Here is a 27278-nt window from a genome sequence, read left to right on the forward strand (position 1 = left end):
GGCTATATTCTAACACCCCTACCGTGAACAGGTCCCACGGTGAGAGACTCCTCCCCACCCCTTCTCATGGATACACTTACTTTCTCAGCAGTCCGGTTCCATACAGTGACCGTGTGACCCATTTTTAGTAAGTTGGAGACAATGCCACTTCCCATCAGGCCAAGACCTAGAAATCCTATCCTGGAGAAAAGAAGGACACGTCAGTAAAAAAAGGGAGTGCACAGACACAACAGATGTCAGACTCTGACACCTCTGAAAATACTGCAGATCCCATGATGAAAGTCCAACAGACCAGGAGCTTGGGTTATGCACTCTTAGGCCGTATACCAGCATTTTAAGATGCCACCTATTTCCAAAGGCAGGGTTTAGGCATATATGAACAGCAGGTTGGAACTCAAGAGAGCGCAAGGTAACAATGGACAATATTGGCAGTGATCTCAGCACACCATCTGCTTAACGGTTGTCAAGATTTTTATAGATATCATGGCAAAAGTTCCTTCCCTATTACTATAGAATAGGGACTTCTTTGCAGCTGTGGCTCCAGGGATCCTGACTATCATCCCAGTTTGCAGCAAAATGGCAGGTGGTAGAAGACCCTGAAAAGTGCAGATTTAAATTACACTTCAGAGTTTACACACTAAAAACTGCTTCTCCATCATCCATGATATAGAAGCAAAGCCACAGCAGACGCATTTCAGCTTCAGCTACATCTCTGTCTTTTGTATCACAGCTGGTTGTGCATGCTACTTTTGAAGCAAATCAACGTATAACGGTCGGAGTGAATCACTAACTCCTTCAGCAACAGCATTTGTTCACTTCCGTTTCGCACAGCTGAAGCGCTATCCTCCCGACTCCTGCTCTTCAGGGAAAGGGTTTTACCTGAATAACTTCATCTCTCCTTTGGGTCCCCTTGAGTAAGGCTGAAAACTGACATCCCCAAAGAACCAATCTAACAGCAAACAACAGGACAGAAGTCAGAGTGAAACAGGAAGCTCAGCTCTGGCGCCTGTCACTTTAGAAAGGAGAAGGGAACGTTAGAAGAAACCAGAAGAGTCACGTGCTCCTGCAAAGAGGGAGGAAGCACCGCCCTCTTCCTCTTGTCTTCTAGTGGACTGAGCTAGTGATCAAACAAACTTGGTCATCTGCCAGACATTGCTGGAGGGTGACACCATTTTACTTTTACAGCCCACACTGCACTCAGATGTGCTCGTCTGTGTAATGTCATGCCATGTCACACAACAAACGTGACAGGATCAGGCAAAACTCAGACCTCCTAAGAGCACCCTGACGACCTCTTGCTGAGCTATTTCATGGTTCAGCACCCGCATCCTCATGTGTTAATTGTTTCCCATTACTGATAGTTGCACACAGGGACAGTCTGTATTGCAAAAACAGTGGGGAGGGATGGAAAATGTATTGATTCTGACAGGATGATCATGACTGTTTGCAGTGCTGTGGTAGCTATGTTGGTCTGAGGATATCAGACACATACGGAGGGTGAGTAATATATTTTACTTGACTAACTATATTGGTGAAAAGGACAAGCTCACAGAGCTCTTCTTTCGGCTGGAGAAGTAACTCAGATGCCTGAAAACTTGTCCTTTCCACCAACACCAGCTGGGCCAATAAAATATATTACCTCACCCACCTTGTCTCTCAGTAGAGCCAGTGGCTGCTTCCCCAGGTCCACCTGAAAGAGGAAGAGGATGGAGGAAGAGAAAAAGTCCAGCAGCAGCAGGAGAGAGAAGACAGATTCTTGGTACACATGGGGGACTTACTTTTTGTCAGTAGGAGTGATGCTGCCATTAACTGCTGTGCTGTCTGCTGCCTGGATGGAGGTGGATCCTGTTTCCTGTGAAGACAAGACACAAGATATTCCTGCTTTTGCAGAGCTGCCAGACCTCAACAAAGGGGGTACATCTAAACTACATGGCTCCGTCGATGGAACCATGTAGATTTGTTGTTTTGGCAAAGGCAAATGAAGCCGCGATTTAAATGATCGCAGCTTCATTTAAATGTACATGGCTGCCGCGCTGAGCCGACAAACAGCTCATCAGCTGTTTGTCCGCTCAGCGCGCTAGTCTGGACGCTCCCCTGCCGACATCAAAGCCCTTTGTCGGCAGTCCCGGTAAACCTCATCCCAGGAGGAATAACGGGGCTGCCGACAAAGGGCTTTGATGTCGGCAGGGGAGCGTCCAGACTAGCGCGCTGAGCAGACAAACAGCTGATCAGCTGTTTGTCGGCTCAGCGCGGCAGCCATGTACATTTAAATGAAGCCGCGATCATTTAAATCGTGGCTTAATTTGCCTTTGCCTATGTGTCTAATCTACATGCCTCTGACGACAGAGGCATGTAGTCTAGACACAGCCAGGAAGAATAAGACAACAGGCCAGTTTGCCATACCTCTTCACACACCTTCAGCTTCTTAGTGATTGCCTGATAGCAGACAGCTGGCTGCATGAAGAGGAGAAAAACATATTTAGAGCAAGGTCAATACTCTTTTGCTTTATCTAGCCATCTACAGAACAAACCAACCATGTCTTTGGTACAAAGACAGAAGAGGCAACTCATGTGCACACCATGAACTGAAAATAGGAAGAGACCTCTACCTTCCTCCCCCTAACAGAAAATAAAGCCCACAACTTTCCTGCAATGCTGTGTATCAAGATTCCTAATGCTTTTATTCAGGCTGTTCACCCTCTCTTCTAATGTAGGTATTATATGCCTACTAGCTTTACAACAGTTCACACCAAGGGTGAGTGCAGGTCTACAGCGTAGAGGACTTACCTGTTCACACATATGACACTGCATAAAAGAGGGGACCCTCCCTCCCCCGTAAACCCTTCTCCTTCAGAGAACGCAAACTAGCCTCTTGCAGGACACGCTGCCTGACACCTACATTCAGTGTGTCCCTGATGGCTAGAAAAACAGAATCCTTATTAGTAAGGGAGAAGGTGTGGGTGTGTGTGTGTGTGGGTGGGGGGGGTTGATTTAACAAATGGAGTGTGATACAGGTTTTGTTTCCCTGTGCTGTTTTGTGAGCTTATCTAGATTAAGATAGCAACCTGTTAGAATCTACAATTATTGGCCCTTAATCTAGCTGTCTCCCCCTAGATTCCTTCCTGGATACAAACCCACTTTCCTTTATTTGACCTTTTAAATCTTGATCTTCACTGCCTGATGATAAAAATCCCACATGACAACCTGACTTTCTTGGCATTATTCGACCACATTTCCCAAGGGGCAAGAAGTTTGATGTAATGCTCTCCTACTTACTCCATTCACTTATTCAGGACCTGAATCAATAAGCTGAACCCAGATGAAAGAATTAGCAGATCAACCATCCAATAAGACAAAAAATAAATAAATGGGTTACTTGGCATAGGAAATGCCACCTCTCACATGGAGAGTTCATTGCTGCTTATAGAGTCAAATCATGTGGCTGGATCACTTTTATTGTCTATAAAAGCCAAAACAAAATTCATTTAAGTCCAAAGGCTAGGGAGTAAGAGGATCACTAAAGGGGTAGGAAAGAATTTCATAGCCATAGCTCCTAATGAATGACTAGCTATTGTGCACTCTGTCTGAAGCAGACATTAGACCCGTAGAAAGCAGGATGCCAAGCTAGATGCACCAACTGTTTGATGCAGTCTGCCTAAACCTATGCTATGAAGGCTTGCTTACCTTCTCTGTCTGGCTGAGCAGGAAGTGATGGAAATGTGGGTCACCATCCTTCACAGGCTGCAATCAGAGAAGCACAGGCTGAGAAACAACACCAGAGGTTTATTGAGCTATCACAGCACTGATACCCCTGTACTCCCAGATGGACAGCAGCATTTCCCAGTCTGAGAAAGCAATTTGCTTCCCTTTCTCTGCCTGCCTACTTTCAAACTGACAGAGTAATCCCAACCCAGGAAAAATTGGAGAAACAGGGAATTAAGGCAGAGATTAGGAATATGGCTGAATTATACAAATAACCATGTAGTAACTATACAGACAAGATACACAGACACAGAGGGAAGGGAATTGGCTAATTGAGGAACGAAACTTGCTCATTTATACATTAGCCTCACCTACACAATGACTAGCTGAGGCACTTACACTTCAGTACCATAAAAAACAAGCTGTGCTTGCCACTTCTGATAAGAGGATGAAAAACTCTAATAATAGAGTCTAATAATTTTCATAAGGTTATGAAGATTATTAGAGAGTCTGTTAGGAAAATGTGGGACTCAAATGAGTTGTCCCCAGCATATCTGCCCCATAAAGGTCCCTCTAATTCAAGTCGCTGCTAATAAAAAGAAAGCTAAGAGTTTAATTACCTCACTTACACCTGGAGGCCACTTAAATCCAGCCACTGTTCCAGTCATCACTCTCTTCACTGTACTCGACTCAGGGATTGTGAGGTCCTGAGGAGAGACAAGGAGGATGGTAAAGATGGTCTCTGGTAAGAGCCCCAAAGCCTTTTTGGCATAACAAATAAGACCATTTTTGAAGACCATCATGAAATATTTTCCACTTCACAGGCCTTTAAATTCCCTCACCATCATCTGTACAAGAATAGTGCAACAGTGGACAAGAAGGAAGAGTGCAGGACTCACTGACACTGGGAGTTAAACACATTTATGAGTTCAAGAGAAATCAAGGCCACTGCACCCAGGAGGAATTCATATACTTACACAAATGTGGGGTAAACTGAACATGCTCTATTCCAGTATTTCCCCAAATGGGTGCATCCCACACAGTGTGCATGGAAATAACTAGTCAGAGCAGGGGGGCATGTTGCCACAGACTTCTCAGTTGTTCTCCAGATTGTCAGCTTTCATTTTTTAGAAAGTTAGTCAGTTAGAAATGGTGGGGAAACTTTCACAACATGAAGGAAGCATACTCAAAGCAGCAAGGCCCGCATCAGTTTGTAGAGCAGCTCAGGTGTTTACTACTTTCCTTTCAATATGTGCTAACTCCAATGACAACAATCAAACTTAATATGGCAATATTTCAACTGTATCAGTACTCAAAGCATGTGACAAAGAGGAAGCACATTATGGAATTCCATAGCAACATTTCCCACGCGAGGTGGCCAGAAGATATATAAATTAAGCTGCGTAGGCCTTATGACACCACATAGTAGGATTCAGAAGGGAGGTGGGGACACGACTGGTTTCATTTTCTTGGAGGGGGAGGGTTCTCAACTGTTAAGAAATGGATGAACATGACCTTTCCCCACCCCAAATCTACTTCCTGGAAGATCACACTACAGTCCAAACAATGGCAGTTTCACTCTGGGAATAAAGCAGAAGCTCGCATTACATGGAATAACAAAATACAGTTCCTTGACCTAATCTGGCTTGTTACTGCCTTCTTTTTCATAAAGAAGTGGACATTCTATCTAGGCCCAGGAGACCTTTCACTCAGATCAAGGGGAAGCACTGCATGCTGGGATTTGTAGTTATTAGATATTGCACTGCTGTTTGTAGCCACTCTCAGCCATCCAATCTGCTTTGTTACATTCAAATTAGTGACATGTAGGTTCCTGACAAGTTACAGGAGACCAGATTTTGCCTAACTTAAAAATATTCACCACTTTAGTTTAAAAGTGAACATATTTTCAAGGTGGTGCACCACGGGCGGGGGGCTGCTCTGGCCGGGCAGAGTGCCTGGAAAGGCAATGCTTACTGTGTAACCCCTTAACATTCCAAATAAAAGCAGAATTCATGCCTGGGCTAGTACATTTTCATGATGGCATTAATTGACACCACATTCTTCTCTTGAGGCACACATCATGATCAGCTTCACATAGCAGCTAGCCTGCTGTCTTTGGCCAGGCATTTACTAGCCAGTTGATCAGCTCAGTGTCATAACAGCTTTCCACGGTCTCTACTGAGGTTTTGTCAATAAAATAGTTACAAGCCCTTCTAACGCATCTGTGGGGGCTCACATAACTCCTGCAGCAACATCTCTGTCTGAGACAAATGCCATATGTCAAGATGACTTACAAATCTTCAGGCCAATGAGAATCAAACTCATGACGGACAATCGATCTCACAAACACAACCTTCAGCAATATGTAGCCTGCAAAATTGGATTCATGCTCTAATACAAGAAAGTATCTTTCATCCCCAGATGATTCTGAAGGTCCATTTTAATCCATGTATTTATACTTGAACTTTTAAGATACATCTATCCAAGAACACTAGGAATAAGCCAAGAAAAGGTTATTCTGCATTAACCAATTAAGCCCCCAGAAGCATCAATTCTGCTCAGAACCTGCCTATGCTCACCCACCTCTTCTTAGAAGAAACAGACAGACAATGCAGCATGACCTGAAGGTTATCAGACCCTGGAATTACCTTCTGACCACCCTCTTCAGTCTGACAAAGGGACAGTCAATAGCCCAATGCTAAACCTGCTTTTCCAGCAGTACTCTCTTATATAATACCTGGTATTAGCTGGAACTTAACTGCAGAGTTATCAAGAAGAAAGGCTGCTGCTCAGACAGCCAGGTCACAATCCAATTAGAGCTTTAGTGATCAAGACTAACATCTTGAATTGTATTCCAAAGCTCACTGCAAATCAGCAGAGAACATGAGCCACAGGTACAAAGTAATCTCTCTGAATAACCAATGAGCAAGCAAGGTTGCCATGCTGCACACAGATTAAAATTTCTCAATGGTTTTCAGCAGTAGTTCCTTGTAGAGCATGTGGATAACAGTAATCCATTTTGGAGGTGACAAAGACCCTCAATTACTGCAATGAAGTCCACAATTAAAATAAAATAATTCCACCTTCTAGCTGAGGACAGATACAAAATACATTTGGCTGCTCCAGCAGAGGCACCTAGAAACAAGTGAGAATACAAAACATGGCGTTGCACGATCTCTAAGTAATGAACTGATGGAACACATACACAATCACAGAAGCTAAAATAACCCTCATTAGTGCTTCTGATCACTTCCTCTAACCCACAAACTTTTCTTCTATGATGCTCAGTCAGATGACCTGACCCAAACCCCCAACCTGCACTGGGAGTAAGGGAGCAAAGAGTATCAATCATTCAGTCACACAAACCAGATGAAATGAAATGAGAGACATATCAGGATATCGTCTCAAGACACTATAGCCCATATCTCTTCACTAAGTCTTCATAGCAGCCCTCATGCACTGACAGGTGGCATGACAAGATGCAACCATGTGCAACTGCATAAGACAGCCCTCTAAGATCTTTCAGGGAAAAAAAATGAATGGAAACAAACAAGACTAATTATGCAAGGAATCCACAGAAGATAGTGGATACTACCCTGGTCAAGAATATTGGTCAGCTGATTAAATCAGAAGAATTGGCCTGAACAGTTGTACAAATGGTACAAAACTGAACTCTTCCTTTTAGCCTGTAAACCAAAGTGCCAACCATCCCTAGAGAGTCCACCTGCAAAGTCCACAGGTCACTGCAGAATATGCACAAACCTTCTCATCTTTGGGGGGCCGTCCTCGCTTCCGGGGGCTCTGATCTAGTGCTCTTTTCAGGGGCGATTTTGAGCCTCGCTCTGATGAGACAGAAGATGCTCGTTTCTTTCCTTCCCCTGTGCTCTTCTTCAACTTCCCTTCAGACAAACCAGCTTTGCGTTTCTCTTCACCCGCAGACTGCTTGCTTCTCTCCTCACTAGAATTACGCCGGTTCTTCTCTTCACTGGAGTTGTGGGAAGATGCCTGAATGATTATAGCACAGAACATTGTCAGGAAGGAAAGGAGAGAAACTTGAAAGATTTTCATAATATCTCAAGGATATCCAGAATCCAAACCTCATCAACAGGAAAGTGATGGTACAAAGTCACATTACAGCACTGGGTTCAACAAAAATTAGCCCTTTGAAACTGTTGAGTTTCAAGTTACTGAAGTCAGCATTTATGCCAAAAATATCAGTTTCAAACAACTGGTTCATAGAATATGCCACATGAAGAATCACTGGGGAAGCATGTAGTCTTCAACAAAGGTTTCTGAGAAAGTGAGTTTTAACCCCATATTTAGCACTGATTTACTTTGTGACCAATTAGCTTGCCTCCGTTTCCTCATCAGTTGAAAAAAAGGATAATGATTACCTGCTTCACAATGGGGAGGGGTAATTAAAGTTCGATTAAGTGTTTTGAGGCTGGAAAGTACTATGTGAATGCCAACTAGCATCATGACCACTCTTCTATGGAAAGTTTTAAGCCAGAGGCCACCAGCTTAAATAAAGGTAAAATAGAAGCTTGGTTACTCATCACAGCAAGCCCTGCTGATGCGCACAAAGCAAAGCTAAAGCCACTCACCTGGTCCTTGCCTTTGGCTTTCTTTAGGAACTCCTCCACAGCATCCACAGCCTGCTGGAACCGTTTACCTTTATTAATCTTGATCATTTCCTCTTTATGGGCGTGATAAGGCTTCAGCTGCTCCACTTTGATCCAAGCACTGACAATAAATGCCAGAAAAAGTTAACCAGTGATTCATTTTCCAATCAACACACACAACAACTTCCTCACCTAACCATACCAAGTAGAGGTAAAATTGACATACAACAGTATGGACGTCTTGGGCTGACCATACCAACGAACTCTCTTCTGTTCCCTCTTCCAACTATATTTGCTCAAGTCTTTTCTTCAGATCCCCCACAAGTAGCATACCCACCTGTGCAAATGAAACTTTCCTCTGGGCACCACCCACCATTCACATGTTTTGCCAATGCACCCACCTCTGTGCCTCTTGCTCCATATTTGGCATCTAAAGAAGTGGGTTGTGCTCACAAAAGCTCATGATACTATAGTTAGTCTCTAAGGTACAACAGGACCATTGATTTTTTTATGTTTTTTTTTAATGCACTCACATATGAGCACACACGACTGATCGCTGGAACACCCACACCCCCAATGTGGAATTTTATTCCTAGGACTGTTGCAACAAGAGGCCACTTAATTCTGACAAAATCATCTTTTGGTCAGAAACAAGATTATAGTACCACGTGAATGTATAAATCCCCAGGAGGGCTGGAAGAATAGATAATACTATTCAAAATTTGTGACCACTACAAACAGTAGGAGCACACACAACATAGCTCATTGCACACCACACTTTCAACACACCGGATCAAATACCTTGTAAATAATGGACATTTTTCACTTTTCATGAAGAAAGAATTTATCCTCAATTGCTGGCAGTGTGTTTCGGAGGCTCATGCTACTGTGTTTTATAAATTAGTAAAATGAGAGAAGAACTCTCTTCTGCTTTGTGAAACAGCTCCTAATTTTTCTCCTTGTATCAACTGCTGCTGTGTTGGTTTTCCTCCACATTTCTGAAATGGGTAGGTTCTCATACAGAATGGTCACCTTCTTTCACATTGTCTTTTTCTTCTACAAATTAAAAGTGTTCATTCTGGACTGTCGGTCCACCAAGTGCCTTTTCCCCTAGTCTCCAACTGCCTCACAAAGCATTAAGAACACCTTCATCTATCACAAACTCTGCTGCTGATCCATTAAGTGGCTGCAGAGCTATTTCCACATTACTCCTAGAGAAGACAGAGTTCTGTGCGCTATTTATTGGAAACTTTTCTGAACAGGAACACCCATCAGCATTTTTCACCAGAAAACAGCTCACTGTACTACATTAGGTAGGTAAATGAATTTTAAAAACAAGGCACCACTGAAAACAAAAGATGTTAAATGTCAGCGGTAAAAAATGGAAACATTCTGATTATGCCCAATAGTGATTCTCTCATGCACACAAGTGCTGCTATCCACAGGAAGTCTTTTCAATTTCATATTTTCAAGAATCATATCTACATAGCTATAAGCTGAACACAAATATTAAGGCATGATGCCTCAGCAGCTTTTTCAATGATAAAAATCAGAAATTCAACCGTTATGGCATGAATCCTCTATTTTAATTAGGCCTCTTCCACATAACTGGCACATCTGGTACTGAAGAGTTTCAGAATACTTAAAGCTTTAGGACTTTCCCAATTAACAGCAGCTTTTCTCTCTCGTTCCTAGTATGCTATCACAGGAGACTATCTAGGAGCGGTCTGGTTTACTTTTCTGACCCTTGTTACTTTATTTTTTCATGGTTTGTCCATATACTCACTTGTAGGAGCAAGAGACAAGCAATCTTATCCCACTTCCATGTTATCAGCATGATGGAATCAAACTGCCTGATACTGGTTCTCATTTACTATGGAATTCTTAGAGAATCAGCAGCCTCACAGCATGAACTTTTGTGAAGGTTTCTCCATTTACCTGTCTTAATATCAAATTCCCCACTGCTTTTTAAAATGTTCAGCTGTGCAGTTTTAAAGCCCAGAGCATTTCACTCATCTCGTTATTCTTTGCTTTTCATTTTAAAGTCTCTGGTCTCCTCATCAAGGCAAACAACTTATGTCTCCTGGATTTGTTTAGGATTGGAGAATAAACAGAGCTCCCAGACTCAAGCTCATAGATGAATTTTCTTTATTTTCTACTTCACATTTGGGTCTTGCCCCACTTATTTGCTCCTTTTCTTATTTGCTCCTTTTTCATGATTCAATGACAAGCTTACCATCTTAAGGCTTGGGTGGAACAGTTTCCTTTCCACTAGCATTGCTACGGGTCATTTTGTAAAACGATTCTGTATCAGTCAGCATGGGACGGCAAACATTTCACATGGGACTTCACATAGGAGAGATCAGAAGCTTTATGGCTGTGAGAGCAGGTAACTGTTGTTTAGAGGCTGAGAGTAGCACAGATTTAACTGTGGGGGAGGTGCGCTTACACACTTTCCACTTACTCCAAGCAGATTCTGGCTCTAGCCACCATAGCCCTGAAGGTGGAAGATCTCATGACGCTGTCCATTCTGTAGAATCCTTGCCCTGTCCTACATGCCCCTTCATACCCACCTTTGAGTTAGCACAATATAAGGAGGGACGTCAGTGCTTCTAAGACAACCGGCTACAGCCTAGAAATTGACCAGGGAATCTTTTTTAGGTGCTTAGAAAGGACAGTGATGTGTAGCATAAAATTCCTCACCATGGGTCTTCAAATGACATTCTCTAGGGAGCTGGGCAATGCTGGTCCATAAACAGCTAGGCTAGATCACTGTCATACAGACACACACATAATAAGAATATTAGCAAACAAGCAAATTAAGTTATTTAAGAAGTATTTCCTCCAATTTCTTAATAGATTCGGACCTCTCCATGAAATCACTTTATTTCCACCAATCTGTTCCCCGTAAGTTTCTGAGGAGGGGGGACAGAACAAGGAGGAAAGGGAATCCACTACATTCTCTCCTCTCAATTGCTTCTAGTGTCTATACTTGTCCACTCTCCTCTTCCTCCCCCACGCATATGCACACCAGCTCTCTGCTCACTATTCTTCTGGTAGTGGAGGAGCAAAGACTAGATACAGGCTGGGCCTTGGGGAGAGACAGATACTTGGGACTGTTGGAGTCGAGGGTAAAAGACCTATCTAAATGACTAAGGGATAAGGATAAGCAGGTAAGGGCTTAGAAAAGTCACAAACACACAATAAGAAAATGTCTGCATCCCTCTCCCTAGTGTGTCCCTTATCTACTTGTCACTAATACATCTAATTTCTCCAAGGAAAGAACCTGGCCTCTTACCTCTCTCTAAGGGTATGCCTAGACAGTGGGGCTACCGGAGGTATCTCTAAATAGCTACCCCTTAAATGCGCCTGTTATTTCAAAATATTTTTCGAAATAATGGGTGTGCCATTGCAGCATCCCTGTAGCCCTCATTCCACAAGGGTTAAGGGATGTCTCAATAAAGGGTGTTATTTCGAAATTTGGTGCTGTATAGATGTACCAAATTTTGAAATAAGCTATTTCGAAATACAATTGAAATAAGATGCACAAATTATGCATCTTATTTTCAGTTTAGGGTGCTGTATAGATGCACTCTAAAGCGCCCAATGCTGTAGGGTGCTATAAAAATAAAACCACACAACACAGTCATTCATAGCTACACATGCATGCCTCAAAACATAATGACCTAGCATAAGCCCTCTCAGATATAACATATTAGGCTACCAATCGGGTTTTACTGAGGCCATCATTTTTAGGGTTAGGGTTGCAAACAGTCCTCATACTGTATTTTGTTCCTGGATTTCAAGATGCCTCTGATTTTCCTTTGGATAGCTCAGGTCAGGAAATGAGCCCAGATGTCCCTATATCTGATGAGGTTATTTCCTTTGTACACTGGTGTTTTAGAAAGATGTTGTGAGTTGCTCCAGCATGTTAACAATAAGATTTTGATACATACACTCTAATACCAAAGATGGGTCTTTCCCCCAAGGTGTAAGGGGGTTTGTGAGTTAAGTGAAAGAGGACAATTGTATTTATCAGAGAGCAAGGTATTGGTGATTGCAGTGTAATTTCCAGTATTTCCCTGAAATGACTCCAGGTATAGACATGGAGGAATGGTACTGCCATAAGACATTAGATATGTGCGTTTGCCCATGATTTTGCCAATGCTGATTTCAGATAAACCAAGTTCCTCCAGTTGAGCAGCAGACCATTGCACGCAGGACTAGTTTAAATTGGTTGAATCACGTTTTGGATCTCTCACAGAGTTTGATATTTTATGGGATTCAGTCCTGTCATTTATCCAAGAAGTTATGTTAGAGTTCCCCTTGCTCACCTTACTTGGTGTTATTCTGTGAGTGCACTAAGCCTTCCAATAACAAACCTGTAGGCTTGGGAAATAAGATGAGCTATAACTGTATACCTAAGAACATAGTTATATGCTGGATGGATAAGAAAACTTATCTGTACCAATATTTTGAGACCCTTTTAATATTGTTTATATTCCAATAGGGCCTAGAAAGCCCAACTTACTTTCAAGGTTGTTGAGAGAAGGTTATATGGGACTTCACTTGGAATTTGGGTGACAGAAAGGAAAGACATTTCAAAGTGCTATTTTTTTGCAGAATGAGAGCAATAGCTAAATCTCCCAACTTCCAAAATGAACTCAAAGGAAGTCTGAAACATCTCACTGAAACATCACAGAGTAAGCTATGTAACCAATAGTATGTTATCATAACTACTAGAACTACTTCAGAGCAAGGTCCGACTACTCTATTATTACTACAGACATTGATAAAAACCCCATCATTATGGTGCCTGGGTCCACTGTATGGGCTTTAAGTTAAAAGGCAAAATTAGTCAAGGTTCAGAGCACTTGATGATTACCCATTCTATTCATTGCCTCTGAAGCATCAGGCATTGGCCACTGTCAGAAGACAGGATACTGGGCTAGATGGATCATTGGTCTCACCCAGTATGAATGTTCTTGCATTCTAGCATTTCCTACATGCTAAGAAGAGACACCATCCAGGAAAATGATCACTTTAAGGGCGGAGACAATGGAAACTTTACCAAAAGCCTAAATACAATGAATAAAATAGTCAACGGGAAGCCTGCGAAATGCAGAATGCCTGAACCTGGCTAGGCTCAGATTTACACATTTTTGGCCAAAGCCAATTCTACTATCTTGAACTCCCCATCCTCTGCTCACTGTAGCCTTGCCCTTGGGACAGTTCGCTGTATTATGTAGCATGAACACAAGCGTTGTGATGGACAAGAAAGAGCAGTCTTTTCTAAGCTGGGCCCTACCTCATTTAGAATCTTGGAGAACCTTGAATTTCACCTGAAATTTGACTAACAACCAGTGCAGAATGCAAGTCAGAAGTATATAACTTTCCCATCCATCCTCTTGGCTGAAACAGTGGGCAATCACATTTTGCATCAGTGTTCATTTGAGTTGAGCAGCCTTCACACTTAATCCTAACTACTGCACACTGCAGCCTCAAGATGACAAAACTGCAGTCTTTCAGCTAGCATATGATGAAAAGGTGGCACTTCTAGCCACAGTTGCCATATGGGAATTTTGAGTAGAAAGGAGTCCCTCAATAGCCTGATATTGTAGATCCTTTTGCCAACTGATAGACAAATGTCCTCAACTGAGAGAGCAGTGAGACTTCTACAGTTCCTCAAAATGCTTTCCCCTGCCAGCTAGCATCTCCTCCTTTGTGTATATATCCCAAACATAAGCCAGAAAGGCTTTTGTCCAGATCCCCATCTCTGCCAAACCAAAACAACAATTTAAACTGTAGAGCCAAGTGTCATTAGCATATGGACAATGATGCCACATGAAAAACTTAACAGGCAAAACTGAGAGCGAAATATACTAGAAAAGCCCAGTAGCAGGCATAGTATGTATCTGCACGCACACACTTTGATGGAAACTGACTGGGGCAAAGGAGGTGGTGACAGGAGTTTTATTTTCACCTGACTTACTAATATTTTCAGGTTTATCATCTTCAATCAGAGCATCTATCTCCATCTAGACATGTCACTTTTTATTTTTGTAAATGAATCTAAACAAGTAGATCAAAGCCAACTACAGAATAAATTACTTTATTTCTGCAAACAGAAAATTTCTCCCTGGCTTGCTGGAGTTTAAGGCAACCGTTTTAAAACTCTAACCTCAAACTGATTGTAGGAGGAGAAACTTTTCCCATTTTTTGACACAAACACATACATCTAAACATATGCATTCCCCAAAAGATGCAGAATAAGAGGCATCTATTTCTTCTGTTGATCAGTGGTGTTTATAAGGAAATTGACATGGAAGGACATTATTAATTTCTGCTCCAACTTCAAGTTGTGCATGCCCAACAGTTAGGATAACCAGGAGTTTTAAATTCTGCTATTATCCACCAAGAAATAATTAAATTTCTGTGTTTTTGGCTGTTCCAGTTTGACACATACTAGGATTTTTCCTAATCTGAACTCCAGAATCACGTGATAAACCACTTTTACTTTGTAGCTTTGACCTCCCCACTTGCTGTCTGACCACTGAAGTGGGATACATCAGACATACACTCAGTTTTTCAAATGCTACCCTCTGGACAAAATCCCGCCCCCCCCAAGCTACCACAAAATGTTTTCCTTATCTATGTAAAACTATGAGTCAAGTATAACCAAGAATTAGTGATCCAAAGGCAGAAATGAAAATATCCATTTTGACAACTTTATGGTCTGATTATTCATTATTTATAAGCTAAAGACACCATCTTTAAATTTGAAAGCAAGTAGCCTCTATTTTACTGGTATGCAGCTTTCATTTCTAGTTGTGGCTTACATTACCTCAGTCCTTAAAAGGACAGGGAAGCTTTGACATTATGCTTTGAAAAATAAAAATTAAAAAAAAAGTTCAATTTCTTCACAGAGCATCCTGTTAGTGTGCCTTTCCTTTCTGTCTGATTCCTTCAAAAATTTAAAGGGGTTTTCTACTTATTGGTGGTCATAACCAACTTTTTTTAAATTGGTCATTTTCTTCCTTGCTAAATGACTATTCAGGAAAATAACAAAACTAAAAATTACTTTAAATATTTAAAAAAAACAGTGGTGGGGGGAGGGAGTTGCCAACATTTCAGTTCCAGGAATCTGGAGTTATTTGTAGCAATAGGAGGTATATAATTGTCAGACTAGTGTGACTTCTTTCATTTTGGTACATGCCCTTCATCACAAAATGCTGTTTAATAAAAAAAGTGGTTTTTGGTAGGCTTACCACCGCTGTGATCTCAAATGCACAACAGTCTTCCCAAATATACAAGCAACATTTTGTGTCAAAATTCATAAAGAATACTTTATGAATGACAGAAATAAAACCATTTTATATTCATGACAGGAGAAACTAGAGACCCAAACTATGCCTGAAAAAAGTGACTGTTACACTACTGTTAACCCAGGTTCACCTATGCCCATGCAAGTGATCAACTACCAAAAACTCCATTATAGCAGCACTTAAAATCAACACATGCTTGCAGCCTTCATACACCCACATGAGAAGATGTATCACAGACCAATAGTTAAAATAAAGAGAATAGAAGGCAATCTTCCTCAGAGCTACACCTTATTATGCTAGCATAAAACTCTTTTAGGAAAGCCCTATGATTTAAAGAGCAACATTCTCATCAGATGAAGAGAGTGGGTACATACTGATCTTCTGTTCCAAAGAACTTCACAAAGAAGCACTTCTTTCCACGGGGTTTCTTCAGGTCTTTAGGCGGATTAACAATCTGAGGAGCAAAGAGAGGAGACAGTATTGTTTAGAGAGGCTGCAATAGCAGTCTGTGGCTTTTTCACGTTTACAGTATACATCTGCAAGAAACCCATTTCATGGGTTTTGCTAAAATATATTTTTAAAGCAAAACAGTGGTGGGGAGGTGCTTCTACTTGTAGCAAAGGTCTTCCACCCAATATACACAATCCATATATTTCTTTATGTTACTCACAGCACTGTGCCTAATGTTAGCATCAATTATCCTGTTGCATTATAGACTTAGCCTGCTATTTAGAATATAATATGGGACTTCTAATACAGCTGTTATGAATTCCATTATTTTCATGGCTTTTTTTTTTTCATTTTAAATAGTCATGTCTTTGGGTGTTGGGAGGCTTTTAGACCTGAGAAAGAAGGCACGTGTGAGTAAAGACGAACAAACCTTCTCTGTAAGCTACAAAGTTATACCTGTGATGCACAACACTGCACAGTGGAATTTTAGAGAGGCTTTATTGTGCAAAAAGATCAGCAACATGAGGCTCTCCCTATCCTCCAGGAGTAAAGTCTCTTTTTAAAATTTGGAAAGCGAAGCTGGGTTTATAGAGCCATGCTCCCGTAAGGAAACAGTCACTTAAGGCCTAGTCTTCAGTACAGAAAAGGATGCATTTCAGGGTTAAAATGCAAGTGAAGACAAGGTAGCTGTAGTTTTAATACAAGTTAGAAGAACAAGTTAATTCTACACTCCCATAGTCTTCACACAAGTTAGCTGGTCAAGTTAAAATGTACAAATTGCTTTGTCTTCAAGTTAAGCTAGCAAGTTAAGAACACACTTCGTTCTTTGTCATGAAGAGAACACCTATATTTGTTAGGTCACCACATTTACCTACATTAAAAAACAAAAATAGAACACTTTTGGGGGTATATGTACTGCATCTGCAATCTGACTTAAAAAAAAAAAACCTTTCCATATTCCTGAACTTTTTATCCACAATCACCCTATGTTTTCTCCTGAAAAACATGACAAAACTGTAACTTTAAATATTAGTTTGAGAATCTGGACTCTCTTTTCCTATTTATTACTTAAGACCGTACATGTAGCCAATTTAGGCAATTTATTGGGGGGGGGGGGGGGAAGAGAAACCTGTCTTGCAGAAAGTGATAGGGATTAAATTGCTACAACTGAGGGATACAATCAGTTGCAAATTGGTTTCTACTGCTTTTTATTCCATCTGAATGGACAGTTGCTACTGACAGACTGAACTTCTGAATTACATAAAATTCCTGATGCATAGTCTGGTTGAAAACTGAGGCTAAACAGCTTCTTAGCTAAAAATCAAAGAAGAAAACTATAAGGATCTTAAATCTTCACTAGAATTATTTTCATGAACTGCTCCTTTCAGGATAGAAACACACTCACCTTTCCTGGCCAAGGAGGATACCGGCCCAGCTTCCCCCTGAAGAAAAATGAAATGATCAGCCACTAGCATCAGGAATGAGAATTGCTCCACTTTTATCTGTGTCCTCTACAATTTATTTCCAATATCCAGCACTTACATAATATAACCACAAGACCTACCAAGACAAAAAGAATTTTTCAGCTTGGAAGAACACTCACCAATACTCTTATCTTTCAACAAGTGCCATGTGAGCAAACTCCTATACCATGGTGAGCCCCAATGAAGTCTGCATGGGTCCAGACAACCACGCAAATGAAGCTCATTACAGGATCAGGGCCTAAATCATTAAGAAAAGAGGTGGCAAAGCTAGCACCCAAAAGATCTGTATTACAGTTCTTAGTGCTTTGATAAGACTGGATGTCATTTTGTTCCTCTCTTACAAATGACTAGTTTACTTGCCTGCATCAACATGAAATTCAGAGTTTGGGTGGATAACAAGACGCTTCACGACAGAACAGATGAATAAGCACAATAGCCATATGTTTCCAATTCAGGTAGCTGTGATTCCTAAAATGTACTATTTTATAACTTAAGACAGTAATTCCTATATCAAAGGTCGCAAAATTACTTCCATTATCACCCGTTTTTCCAGCCGCTCATTGAACTACTAAGATTGGTAAAACATACTGCAGGCCCACTAGAAACAGAGAAGTTTATTTCCTGCCTTTGCCAGTTTCATCACAAAGTATAAGCCAAACCATTTCCTCACAGACTAGGTGGGGAAAATCGGCATCAGCATGAAAGCCTAGTCCTTCTACGCCTGTCATTCAGACAGACTACAAATGTTCACAGAACCTTATCTGGCATCAGTCTCTGTCTTGCATGAGACTGGCAAAGGATCCGTATCAAGTACCTGAACTAAAATTCTCAGCAAATAGCACATCAACATCCATGAGGTGAAGATTCCAGAGAGGGCAAGCTGGTAATGGCAGAAACACTGCTTAGAAGGACACTAACCAATACCATGACTTTCTGTTACTGTCGCATTGATCCATTCTTCTTTTATCAAGTTTTTTCTGCTTTCCCATCTTCTTCCAAATCTTATGGCTGCAGTTCTTTCTAGGTGGGCCTAGCGGCTGTGCCTTGACTATATTGCCATGTATGAAACTCAAGTTGGATGATCTGTATTCAGAAACATCACTAACAGCAGTGCACTCCCCAACCACTCATTTGAAACAAGTTCGGCTAAAGGAATCAACCTTTACTTACTTTGCTATATAAATTAGACAGCTTCACACCACTGTCAATGTTTCGGATGAGAAACTGCAGTTGTCAGCCTGGACCACGCACTTCTTTTTATCTGGGATATAAATATAAATGCATACACTTGCGTGTTGGGGATTAGCTATTTGTTGCAGGACCTAGTGTGATGTCTACCCCGTCACTCAAAGCGAACTAGAAGCACAGTAAAACCTGTACACTTCAGAACAGTACTAACAAGCTTTGAAGGCGGTCCCATAAATCCTCATGGGCTGTAAATATGGAGGCCATGACTCCTCAACTGGGTTTGGGGATAAAGCAGTGGTGACAGGGGAAAGTTGGTCCTGTGAGCTCCAACAGGTTACCCCAACCTGGAAAAAAATCCCACTCCTGTATTATATTGCTTATCACATAAATCACTCCTTAAAAGCAGAACCCAGATTTTAAAGATCACCCCTTCTTTTCACTAGTCTCAGCCACCAAAGGATGACTCCCATATGATCAACACCATCCTCCAAGGAATCACTCCATTACCCCTCTTCCTCCACCTTCACTGTTCTCTAGGTGGTTGCTTCACCCTGCCCTGTAGTTCAAAAAAATGCTACAACAATTATTTTCCAACCCTTTTATTCCGACAGACTCCCAGGCAACAGCACATGACCCGTGTTACAGGTGAAGCCTATGCCATATTCACTCTGAAATAGAGCCCCATTGCACTGTAGCCCACCCTGTCCTTAACCCAGTAACGCCAAGCCAAGCAAGTCTCTGGCTCTATTCGCATACCCCGAAAGAGCCTCTGTGGCCCGTGTAATCCCCCCCCCCAGTGATGCCTAGGCAAGAGCCCTGCACCATCCTATCCCATCCCTGACACGACTCCAGACTGCCACCACCTCTGCAAGCGCCCAGCTGCCACCCTGCCCTGCCCCGCTCACAACCGCCCGGGCCCTGCACACGGGGAAGGCGGGGCTCGCTCCCACCCCCCGCATCAACGCTTCAGGGTGCGCGAGCCCGGCTTGCCCGCCCCGTGGCTACCGCTGTGCCCCTCCCCCGGTCGCCCGCTATCGCTACGCGCACCCCGGGAGCGCCCCCGCCCCGGCACCACCCAGCCGCCCGCCCGCAGCCCCGCCCCCGCTCTCCGCTCTCTGCCTCCGCCCCGGTATCACACAGACCCCCCCGCCCGCCGGCAACCGCCAGCCCCGCGCCCCAGTGGCCCGCCCCGGCCCCCACACTCACCACACCAGGTCTCCGAGCCGCAGACTCACAGCCGCCATCTTACCGACTCAGCCAGCAGCAGCAGCGCGGCGCAGGGGCTGCCGGGACGGGACGGGCACCGCCCACCTCGCGACCAGCCTCCGCGGCGGGGGCGGTGCCGCCGGGATAGGGCAGGCCGTGCCACGTGACCTGGGCGCGCTGTCACCGCGCCGCTCCCCCCCCCCCCCCCCGCGCGTGACCGCCTTCCTCGCGCCCATTGGCTTCCGGCGTAGCACGCGACCCTCTGTGGCCGCCTCCGCGCGGGCAGCGCCTCCGGCACGTGACGCGGGAGCAGGGACCGGCCCCGGCCCGGGAGTGCGCCGAGGCGGCGGAGCCCGGAGCGCTGGTGAGCCCGAGCGGGGCAGGGCTTGTCGCACAGCCCCTCCCCCCCCCGCGCCTAGCGGTGTGGCCGGGCCAAGCCCCGCCCGCCTCCCGCCGGCCGGTCCCTCCCCCTCTGGCCCCACACGGGGGTCCGCGGGCCCGGCCCTGCTCCTCCCTCCGTTCCGCCCGCGCCGGGCCCGACCCCTCCCCTCCCTGCCGGGGCCGCGCGGGCCCAGAGGACCGTTACTGGCCCCGCTTGCCCGCCGCGGGCTCACCCGGGAGAGGGGACCCGAGCGCGTCCCCGGGGGCCGGTTTCCCTCTCTCCGCCCCCTGCCTTTGCTGGGCGCTATCGGGGTTTCTGGCTTGGCGGGCACGTCCCCCCCCCGGCAGTCCGGGGCCCCGTCCCCCTGTGCGTGGGTCAGATGCCCGGCCTGGGGCCGCCTGGAGCGGCTGGGACACAAGCCCCCCCCCCAGGACTGGGGCGCGGAACCTTATTCGAGTGGGGGGCTGTTGACCCACAGGAAACCCGTCAGCGGCTGCACACAAGTGGGGGAAGACACCCCACACCCTTCACTCAGGTGGGCCCTGACTGGGAAGGGGAAAGACGTTCCCCTCGCACACCAGAGCCGTAGGCGGCCCAGGCTAGTAGATTTTGTGTGCTCCAGCCCTGGAGAAGGTTGGGGGTGGGGAGGGCTGGAGCTCCAGCCCGGCCTCCCCAAACCTGAGGGGAACCCTGAGCCTTGGGGACCAGATCCAGGCAAGCTGGGGGCTGGACCGTAGGTTCCCCATCACTGCCTCTAGGGGCTGTGTAGTGTGTGAGGCAGTTGCTGGCTTCCCCTCATTGGTTTGTGGAGCATTGAGTTTGTGGCCCCCACTATGCTACGGGGGGGGTGTCACTTTCTGAGCCAGGCCATCAGCTGTCACTGACATTTTTTGAGCCAGTACTTATGTCAGCTGGATTTTTGAGGGGGTAGGTGGGTGTTCGCCTTAAATCCTTTTTGTTTTAAGCTGGATCTTTGTTTTCTTTTCTAATCAGAAATGTCAAGAAGATTCTTTGGGAGGCAGTCTCGTGTGCGCTGACCTTTAGGCATGGACCAGGCATCAGACAGTGGCAAGCATGTGTCTGAGCACAGTGCAGAGGAAGGGCAGGTGCATTTGGCTCTCCTGGCATCTTGATAATTGCCATCCAAAGCAAAGCGCTGATGCAGCGTGGCGTAGCCCAGACTGACGTTTGCGACAAAGGCGTGTTCAGTCATATTAAAACTGGTTTTCTGGAGGTTGCACTGTGCACCAGGTTATTTCACTCTGCCCTGTAGAAATGGAGTTGCACAGCGTTCAGGCGGCTTCGTTACGGATGGGCAGGTACTAAAATGTAGGGGACTGCGAATTTTAGAGTTGTTTCTGCTCTGAGAATCAGCCTTTCTCTGAAGAATGCAGCAAGCTGTGAGAGTTCCAGCTACAGCTATTTCTTAGGGATCTCTAATTCCAATAATCTTTTCTTCTTCCAATGTGCTCTTATCTCCTTAAACATCTGTTTGTCCTTTAATTGAAATCCCCATGTATGCACATGCACAAAGCTTCACCAGAACTTCTCTGAACTAATGGAAACCATGCCATGAGACCTGCGAAGACTTGATAATAGCCATGACGGAGCCCCACAGGGTTCAGTTCACCTCTTTGCCAGGCCCGCTAAGCAACACTTTCTTGAAGAAGCCTCGTAAAGAGGAGGCTGCAGGAGCAGAGCAGCCCCAGGACTCATCTGCATCAGCGGTTCGCCTCACACTCACTCTCTTTGAGCCAGATCACAAACGTTGTCCAGAATTCTTCTACCCAGAGCTTCTAAAGAATACTCGAGGGAAAGTGAAAGGTGTTTCCTCAGGTGACAAGGTGAGCATCTAATAACGTTCCACTTTTCAGCTAAGATTTCAGAATGCTCATTCTTTTTTACCCATCTCCCAAGAGCATTGCCTGTATTAAGGATGAGCAAACTGAGGCTCAGAGTGGTGAAATGGCTTGTCAATGATCACAGACCTACTTGGTGAAAGAACTAGGAATAGAAACCAGGACTACTTACTGCTAAATATGAACTCTTACTACTGGACAATATTCTCTTGTTATTTTTGCCTTATTAGAATTTTCCTTGAAATGACTTAAAGCAGTGTTTGGAAAGCACAACAGATAATGTCATAATGATGATTTGATTCGATACAGACTGAATGCAGTGCTTTGTTGGTACCAGGATTGCTTGAAACATGAATATTCATAAAAGAACATTGAAAGTAGATCTCCTTAACAGCTTGTACAATGGGAGCCTCTAGACGGACTCATACTCTACATAGATATTTCCATTTGAGTATTCTCTATTGGTACCTGCTTTTGTATATAAGTTGTTGTCAGTTAGCAGCTGAGGAATCTGCCAGCCAGTAGCGAGTAGGGAACTTTATACTTAAGAGGTCTTACCAGTCAGTTTCAGCAGAAGCAAAACTTTCATTTTAAAGAATATAATTTAAATGTAAAGTGCTTCGAACTTAAAACTCACTTACATGCCAATTTTCTTCCACAATTTGATCTGAAGAAGTGGGTCTGGCCCACGAAAGCTTATCACCTAATAAACCATCTTGTTAGTCTTTAAAGTGCTACATAGTCCTGTTTTTTGTTTCAGCTAGACCAGACTAACATGGCTACATATCTATTACTGTTCTACTTTTGTAAAGCATTTCTAGAGCTAACCAACAAAAAGTGCTTTGCAAGAGCAAGAATTGTTGTTAATGTTACCTGGAGAAATATTGACTGCAGTGCTGCTGCTGGTAACATTATGGTATTGCTTGGGAAAACTAATACATTCCCGTCAGTTGCATAGTTGCTGTCCAGAATCACATAGGCAGTCAAGGGACGATTTCATGTAGCTGCTTGAGAGAGCTTTATGTAGCAGTAGTGTCATGCAGTGGAGCTATTTACATGTGAGGACAAACTGAAGAACAGAAGCTATGGGGAGGCAGAGTTGAGTGGGAACATATGCTTCTGTATGAGTGGCAGCCAGGACTCTGGGATGCAATAAGTTGGAGAAGAGAACAAGAGCAAATTCCTTCTCCTTTCTAGCTACTAGAGGGAGAAAAGAGGGATGAGGAGACTGAAATTCGTCAGGTGCTAGCCCACAGTAATACAAATATGAAATCCATAAGCAGCATCCTGAGAGAGCACCCTGAAATGAATACCAGTACTCCCTTTCCCTTTTTCTCTGTGACTGTCCATGAAGGCTTGGGTTTCTCATGAAACCTCAATGAGGGTGATGGCAGGTTTGCTATGCCATTTTGGCCTTACCGTCGATAATAATTTGACTTCTTGGCCAGTGTGTCTCTGGTTAAACTTTCAGTCTTTGTGTATTCTCTGTTGCCAGGACAAGAGGCTAGTTGTTTCTTGCACTCTGAGAATCCCTAACATGGTGCTCTCCCTGTGCAAAGAGAGGCAGTAGTGTATCTGCTGAAAATAGCTCTTCAGTGTATTGAAGACTAGTCGTCTAAGCTTCTTTCCAGAGACTTTGCATGTGATGGAAGTAGCAGATTCAGCATGGGGGGACTTAGTGAGACACTGTGATGTTCTGTTATATTTGTGTCTGCTCATTTTCACAGAAAAAAGACCTTGGAGATCCCTTCAATGATGAAGAAAAGGAAAGACACAAAATGGAAGCTCTTACCAGGAAGTTTGAAGAGAAATATGTATGTGTTTTATGCTCCTCCTACACTCTTCTCTGTCACAATGTGTAGTTCTGATGGTTTTGTTTCCATTCCAGACTCTTACTTCTCCACTAATCATATTTTATTAGGAAAAATAGGCCATTGGTTCTTATGCCTCATTTCTAGTCAGGTCCTTTATCTAGCTGTAAAATAACTTTTTCTGTTTGTCTTAGTCCTATCATCCATTAGTAAAGACAGATTCAGGCCAATAAGCGTAGGCCTCTCATTTTCACTTGTTAGTGATGTGTCAACAACTAATTCAGAGTATAAACTTATTTTTTTAAAGGAAATATAAGCACTTGATTTTGGCCTTTGTTTTTTAATAGAATCTTAATATGAAATTAGCATGGGAAAAAAAAGTGCTTCAAGTCTGCACACATGCATCTCTGATGTCTCTGCTGCTTGCAGGATTTTGCCAGGCTGGAACAGAGAGTTTAAAAGTAACCTATCTTGTCAGTTACAATGCCTTCTTTCCCCCCACATGATGTGTAGACCAGCAGGTCCCAGTAGTGAAACTGCTAATTTAATTGCATTTCAATTTCATTGTGTTATTGCTTAGGAAAGCTTTGAGCATTGTTTAGAAGGTAGGTACTTCTACTATTTTCTGGAGAGAGATATTAAAAATGGAGACTGGAGAGTGGTAGCAGAGCATGAACCCCATTTCTCTAGCCAGAAGTTTAGGTAAGAATAGAGTTGCTATTCTGAATTGAAGACATTTTTTAAAATTTCTTTATCATGCTCTTCACTCTATCATCCAGATGATGGTAAATAAATCATCATAATCATAAATAGCTGCTGCAACTCTTCATAAACAACTCTCCTGTCATATTCCTGTAAGTGAATACACTTTAGGTTCTAAAGTTCTCACCAAAATGCTCACACAGGGCAAGTGAGAGTTTTATCAAATTTTGTTGAAGATAAGCTTGCATTCAAAACAAAACAAAACTAGTCTTTATGGTGGTAAAGGCAACTTTCCAAACAGTAAACCATGTGTAAAATGATGCTGTGCTGTCATCTTACATCTGTAGATAGCTTCAGAGCTCCTGTTGCTTTTCAGAACTTTGCCAAACCATAACCAGAGTGGTGCCAATCTACTGAATCCTGTGTACAACAATGAAATGGATCAGAATTGGGTCAATTCATTATCATGGTGCTTGTGGGGAAGCTAATGGCACTTCCCTTGTGGATTTTTTTGTGGGACTAAGGCTTCAAATTTATCAGGCACTTATTAATTAGACTAATGTGAAAGACAAAGGTTCCAAACTAAGCTGATGTCCCTGGTCTCTGTTAGGATCCTAGTGCTATTTCTTTTCCTGTCACCTGGACTCTCACTCTGTACAGTAGTTGGGATGGAAGAGAGTAGTCAGGTACTCGACTACTCTTCTTGCATTCCCCCCTCCTCTGGACCCGGGACAAGCCAGCTGCTCTGGCGGTGGCACAGCTGTGGTTCCGCTCTCTGTTAGTCTCATGTGCCAGGCTGGCCCCACTCCCCTGGGAACCCTGCTCATGCCCAGCAGGCAGGGAAAGGGCTGGGGCTCCCTGGCGCTGGACCAGGAGCCCAGACAGGTGGAGTGCAGCAGCCAGGCGAGCTTGATGCTCCCAGGATGGGCTTGAGGAGATGCAGGCTTGCATCATTGGCTGGGCTGGTGGCGCTCTGTGGGCAGGTCTTCCGTGGTGAGCTGGGCCAGTGCTACCAGCAGCGCTGTGCAGAGCCCTGGGTTGGGTGCTCGGGGAGCCCGGCTGCGCCCTGTAGGCACTGGGAGGAGGTGCCAGCAGCCGAGCTGGTGTGGCTGGAGGAAGCCTAGGCTGAGCGCTGCACACTAGCGGCAGCAGCCCGCTGGGCTCAGGGGCCAGGACTGGAGCTCACCTGTTGCTGCGGCTTCATCCCAGGTGGGCAGTCACTGTGTGGCTCGGCCTGGGTGCACCGCAGCCACACGGACAGCGCAGGGCGAGCAGCGGAGGTGGCTCCCACGGGTGCGCACAGCACTCGGGTTGCAGCCTGGCCTCCACTGTCCGCCTGCCCTGGCCCTGCAATTCCCAGTCCACGTGATGCCTGGTGCCACTGCCCGGCACATCGGGCAGCCAGGGGTAGCCGCTCCCTTGAAACGGTTTCAGCAGTTCACTCTGCGAGGCTGGAGGTGAAAATAAGCAGGTCAGGCACCCCTTGTTGACCCAGCACTGCTTTCCCAGAGCCCAGCCAGCCCTCCTGGGCCTGCCGCAGCCTTTCAGCTTCCCCTCCTGGCTGTGGGAAGTGCACAGTGGGCAGCACTTGCTGTGGTTTCTCCCCCTCCCCCCCATCAGCCACCATGGCCTGGATAGAAAGGCAGGAGGCTAAATGAGATGCATTGGGAAGCCACATCTCAAATCAAACCTACCCGTGGGCTGCCCCTTGCCAGGCTTGCCCAGCGCATTTCGCTGCCCTCGGGGTTGGTTATGGACAGGGGCTGGTGGACCCAGCGCGAGCTGGGACTGGGCCAGCCTGGGCTCAATGCCAGTCCAGGAGCTACCCCTGCAGCGGCTCTGCAGTTTAAATGTTTTAGGAGCCGGGCTTCCTGCGCACTTGACTCTTACTACATTTAAGCTGCAGCGCCGCAGCGCGGGGTAGCTCCCAGAGGCTTCCAACCCTGTCAACTAATTGTGTAGTCAATAGAAATTCTATCGACTACAGGATTAGCTGATTACTTGTTTCTTAAAATCCCCCTACAGTATTGCTCTCCAGTGGTCAGGAACTTGAGTCTTCTGGCTATTGGGTGCCTGGTGTGGGTTTCTCTAGGAGTATGAGTGGGTAGGCATCAGGAAGATATCGATGAGACATTCAAAAAGAACTGTGGTATTAGAAAGCTTTTAGAGAGAGAAGTGGGAAAAAATAATGGTAGAGGCAGGGATGGGATGGTACTTACCAGAGATGGTTTATGTCAACTAAAATCATTGTTTTTATAGGCCTGGGAAAACTAGTTATTCCGGTTTAAGGTCTTTTCTCTCTCTGTGTGTGTGTGCGTGTGTGTGCGTGTGCGTGTGTGTGTGTTTAAAGTTTTGTTAAATGACACCACGTTACACTTAATTTGAGTTATATATTCCATTGTGGTTACATAAAGCAGTAGATTCAGATAGTTGTGCAAATACAAAGTAAAATTGCAGCGGATATAAGTTTAATATATGTAATTATATTAGTGAATATTGTAACGTATACATTTTGATTTGATATTTTCTCAAGGAAATTAAATGTCA

At 44.4% G+C, this 27278-nt stretch overlaps 2 protein-coding genes across 12 annotated transcripts in view; one reads left to right on the forward strand and one right to left on the reverse strand.

Moving 5' to 3' along the window:
• Positions 1–20118, reverse strand: part of GLYR1 (glyoxylate reductase 1 homolog) — a 30635-nt gene extending 10517 nt beyond the window's left edge. For 2 of the 7 annotated variants that reach the window (XM_075899234.2, XM_075899233.2), the window contains exons 1-10: positions 19978–20111; positions 17505–17541; positions 16024–16103; positions 8307–8445; positions 7465–7707; positions 4323–4409; positions 3685–3741; positions 2404–2454; positions 1779–1852; positions 81–180 (exon numbers count right to left, since the gene is read on the reverse strand). In XM_075899234.2, coding sequence (XP_075755349.1) covers positions 81–180; positions 1779–1852; positions 2404–2454; positions 3685–3741; positions 4323–4409; positions 7465–7707; positions 8307–8445; positions 16024–16103; positions 17505–17541; positions 19978–20015 — 906 coding nt within the window. In that variant the 5' untranslated portion in view covers positions 20016–20111. Of the gene's footprint in view, positions 1–80; positions 181–1778; positions 1853–2403; positions 2455–3684; positions 3742–4322; positions 4410–7464; positions 7708–8306; positions 8446–16023; positions 16104–17504; positions 17542–17702; positions 17822–18753; positions 18845–19977 lie in introns of all 7 variants that reach the window. The other 5 variants (XM_075899237.2, XM_075899236.2, XM_075899238.2 and 2 more) reach the window with 5 other exon arrangements.
• Positions 20119–20182: 64 nt separating this feature from the next.
• Positions 20183–27278, forward strand: part of UBN1 (ubinuclein 1) — a 34256-nt gene continuing 27160 nt past the window's right edge. For 3 of the 5 annotated variants that reach the window (XM_075899227.2, XM_075899231.2, XM_075899230.2), the window contains exons 1-3: positions 20184–20341; positions 21353–22203; positions 23946–24032. In XM_075899227.2, the coding sequence (XP_075755342.2) occupies positions 21961–22203; positions 23946–24032 (330 nt within the window). In that variant the 5' untranslated portion in view covers positions 20184–20341; positions 21353–21960. The other 2 variants (XM_075899229.2, XM_075899228.2) reach the window with 2 other exon arrangements.

This window comes from Pelodiscus sinensis, chromosome 15, assembly GCF_052426305.1.
Source record: "Pelodiscus sinensis isolate ZL-2025 chromosome 15, ASM5242630v1, whole genome shotgun sequence".
Lineage (NCBI taxonomy): Eukaryota > Metazoa > Chordata > Testudines > Trionychidae > Pelodiscus > Pelodiscus sinensis.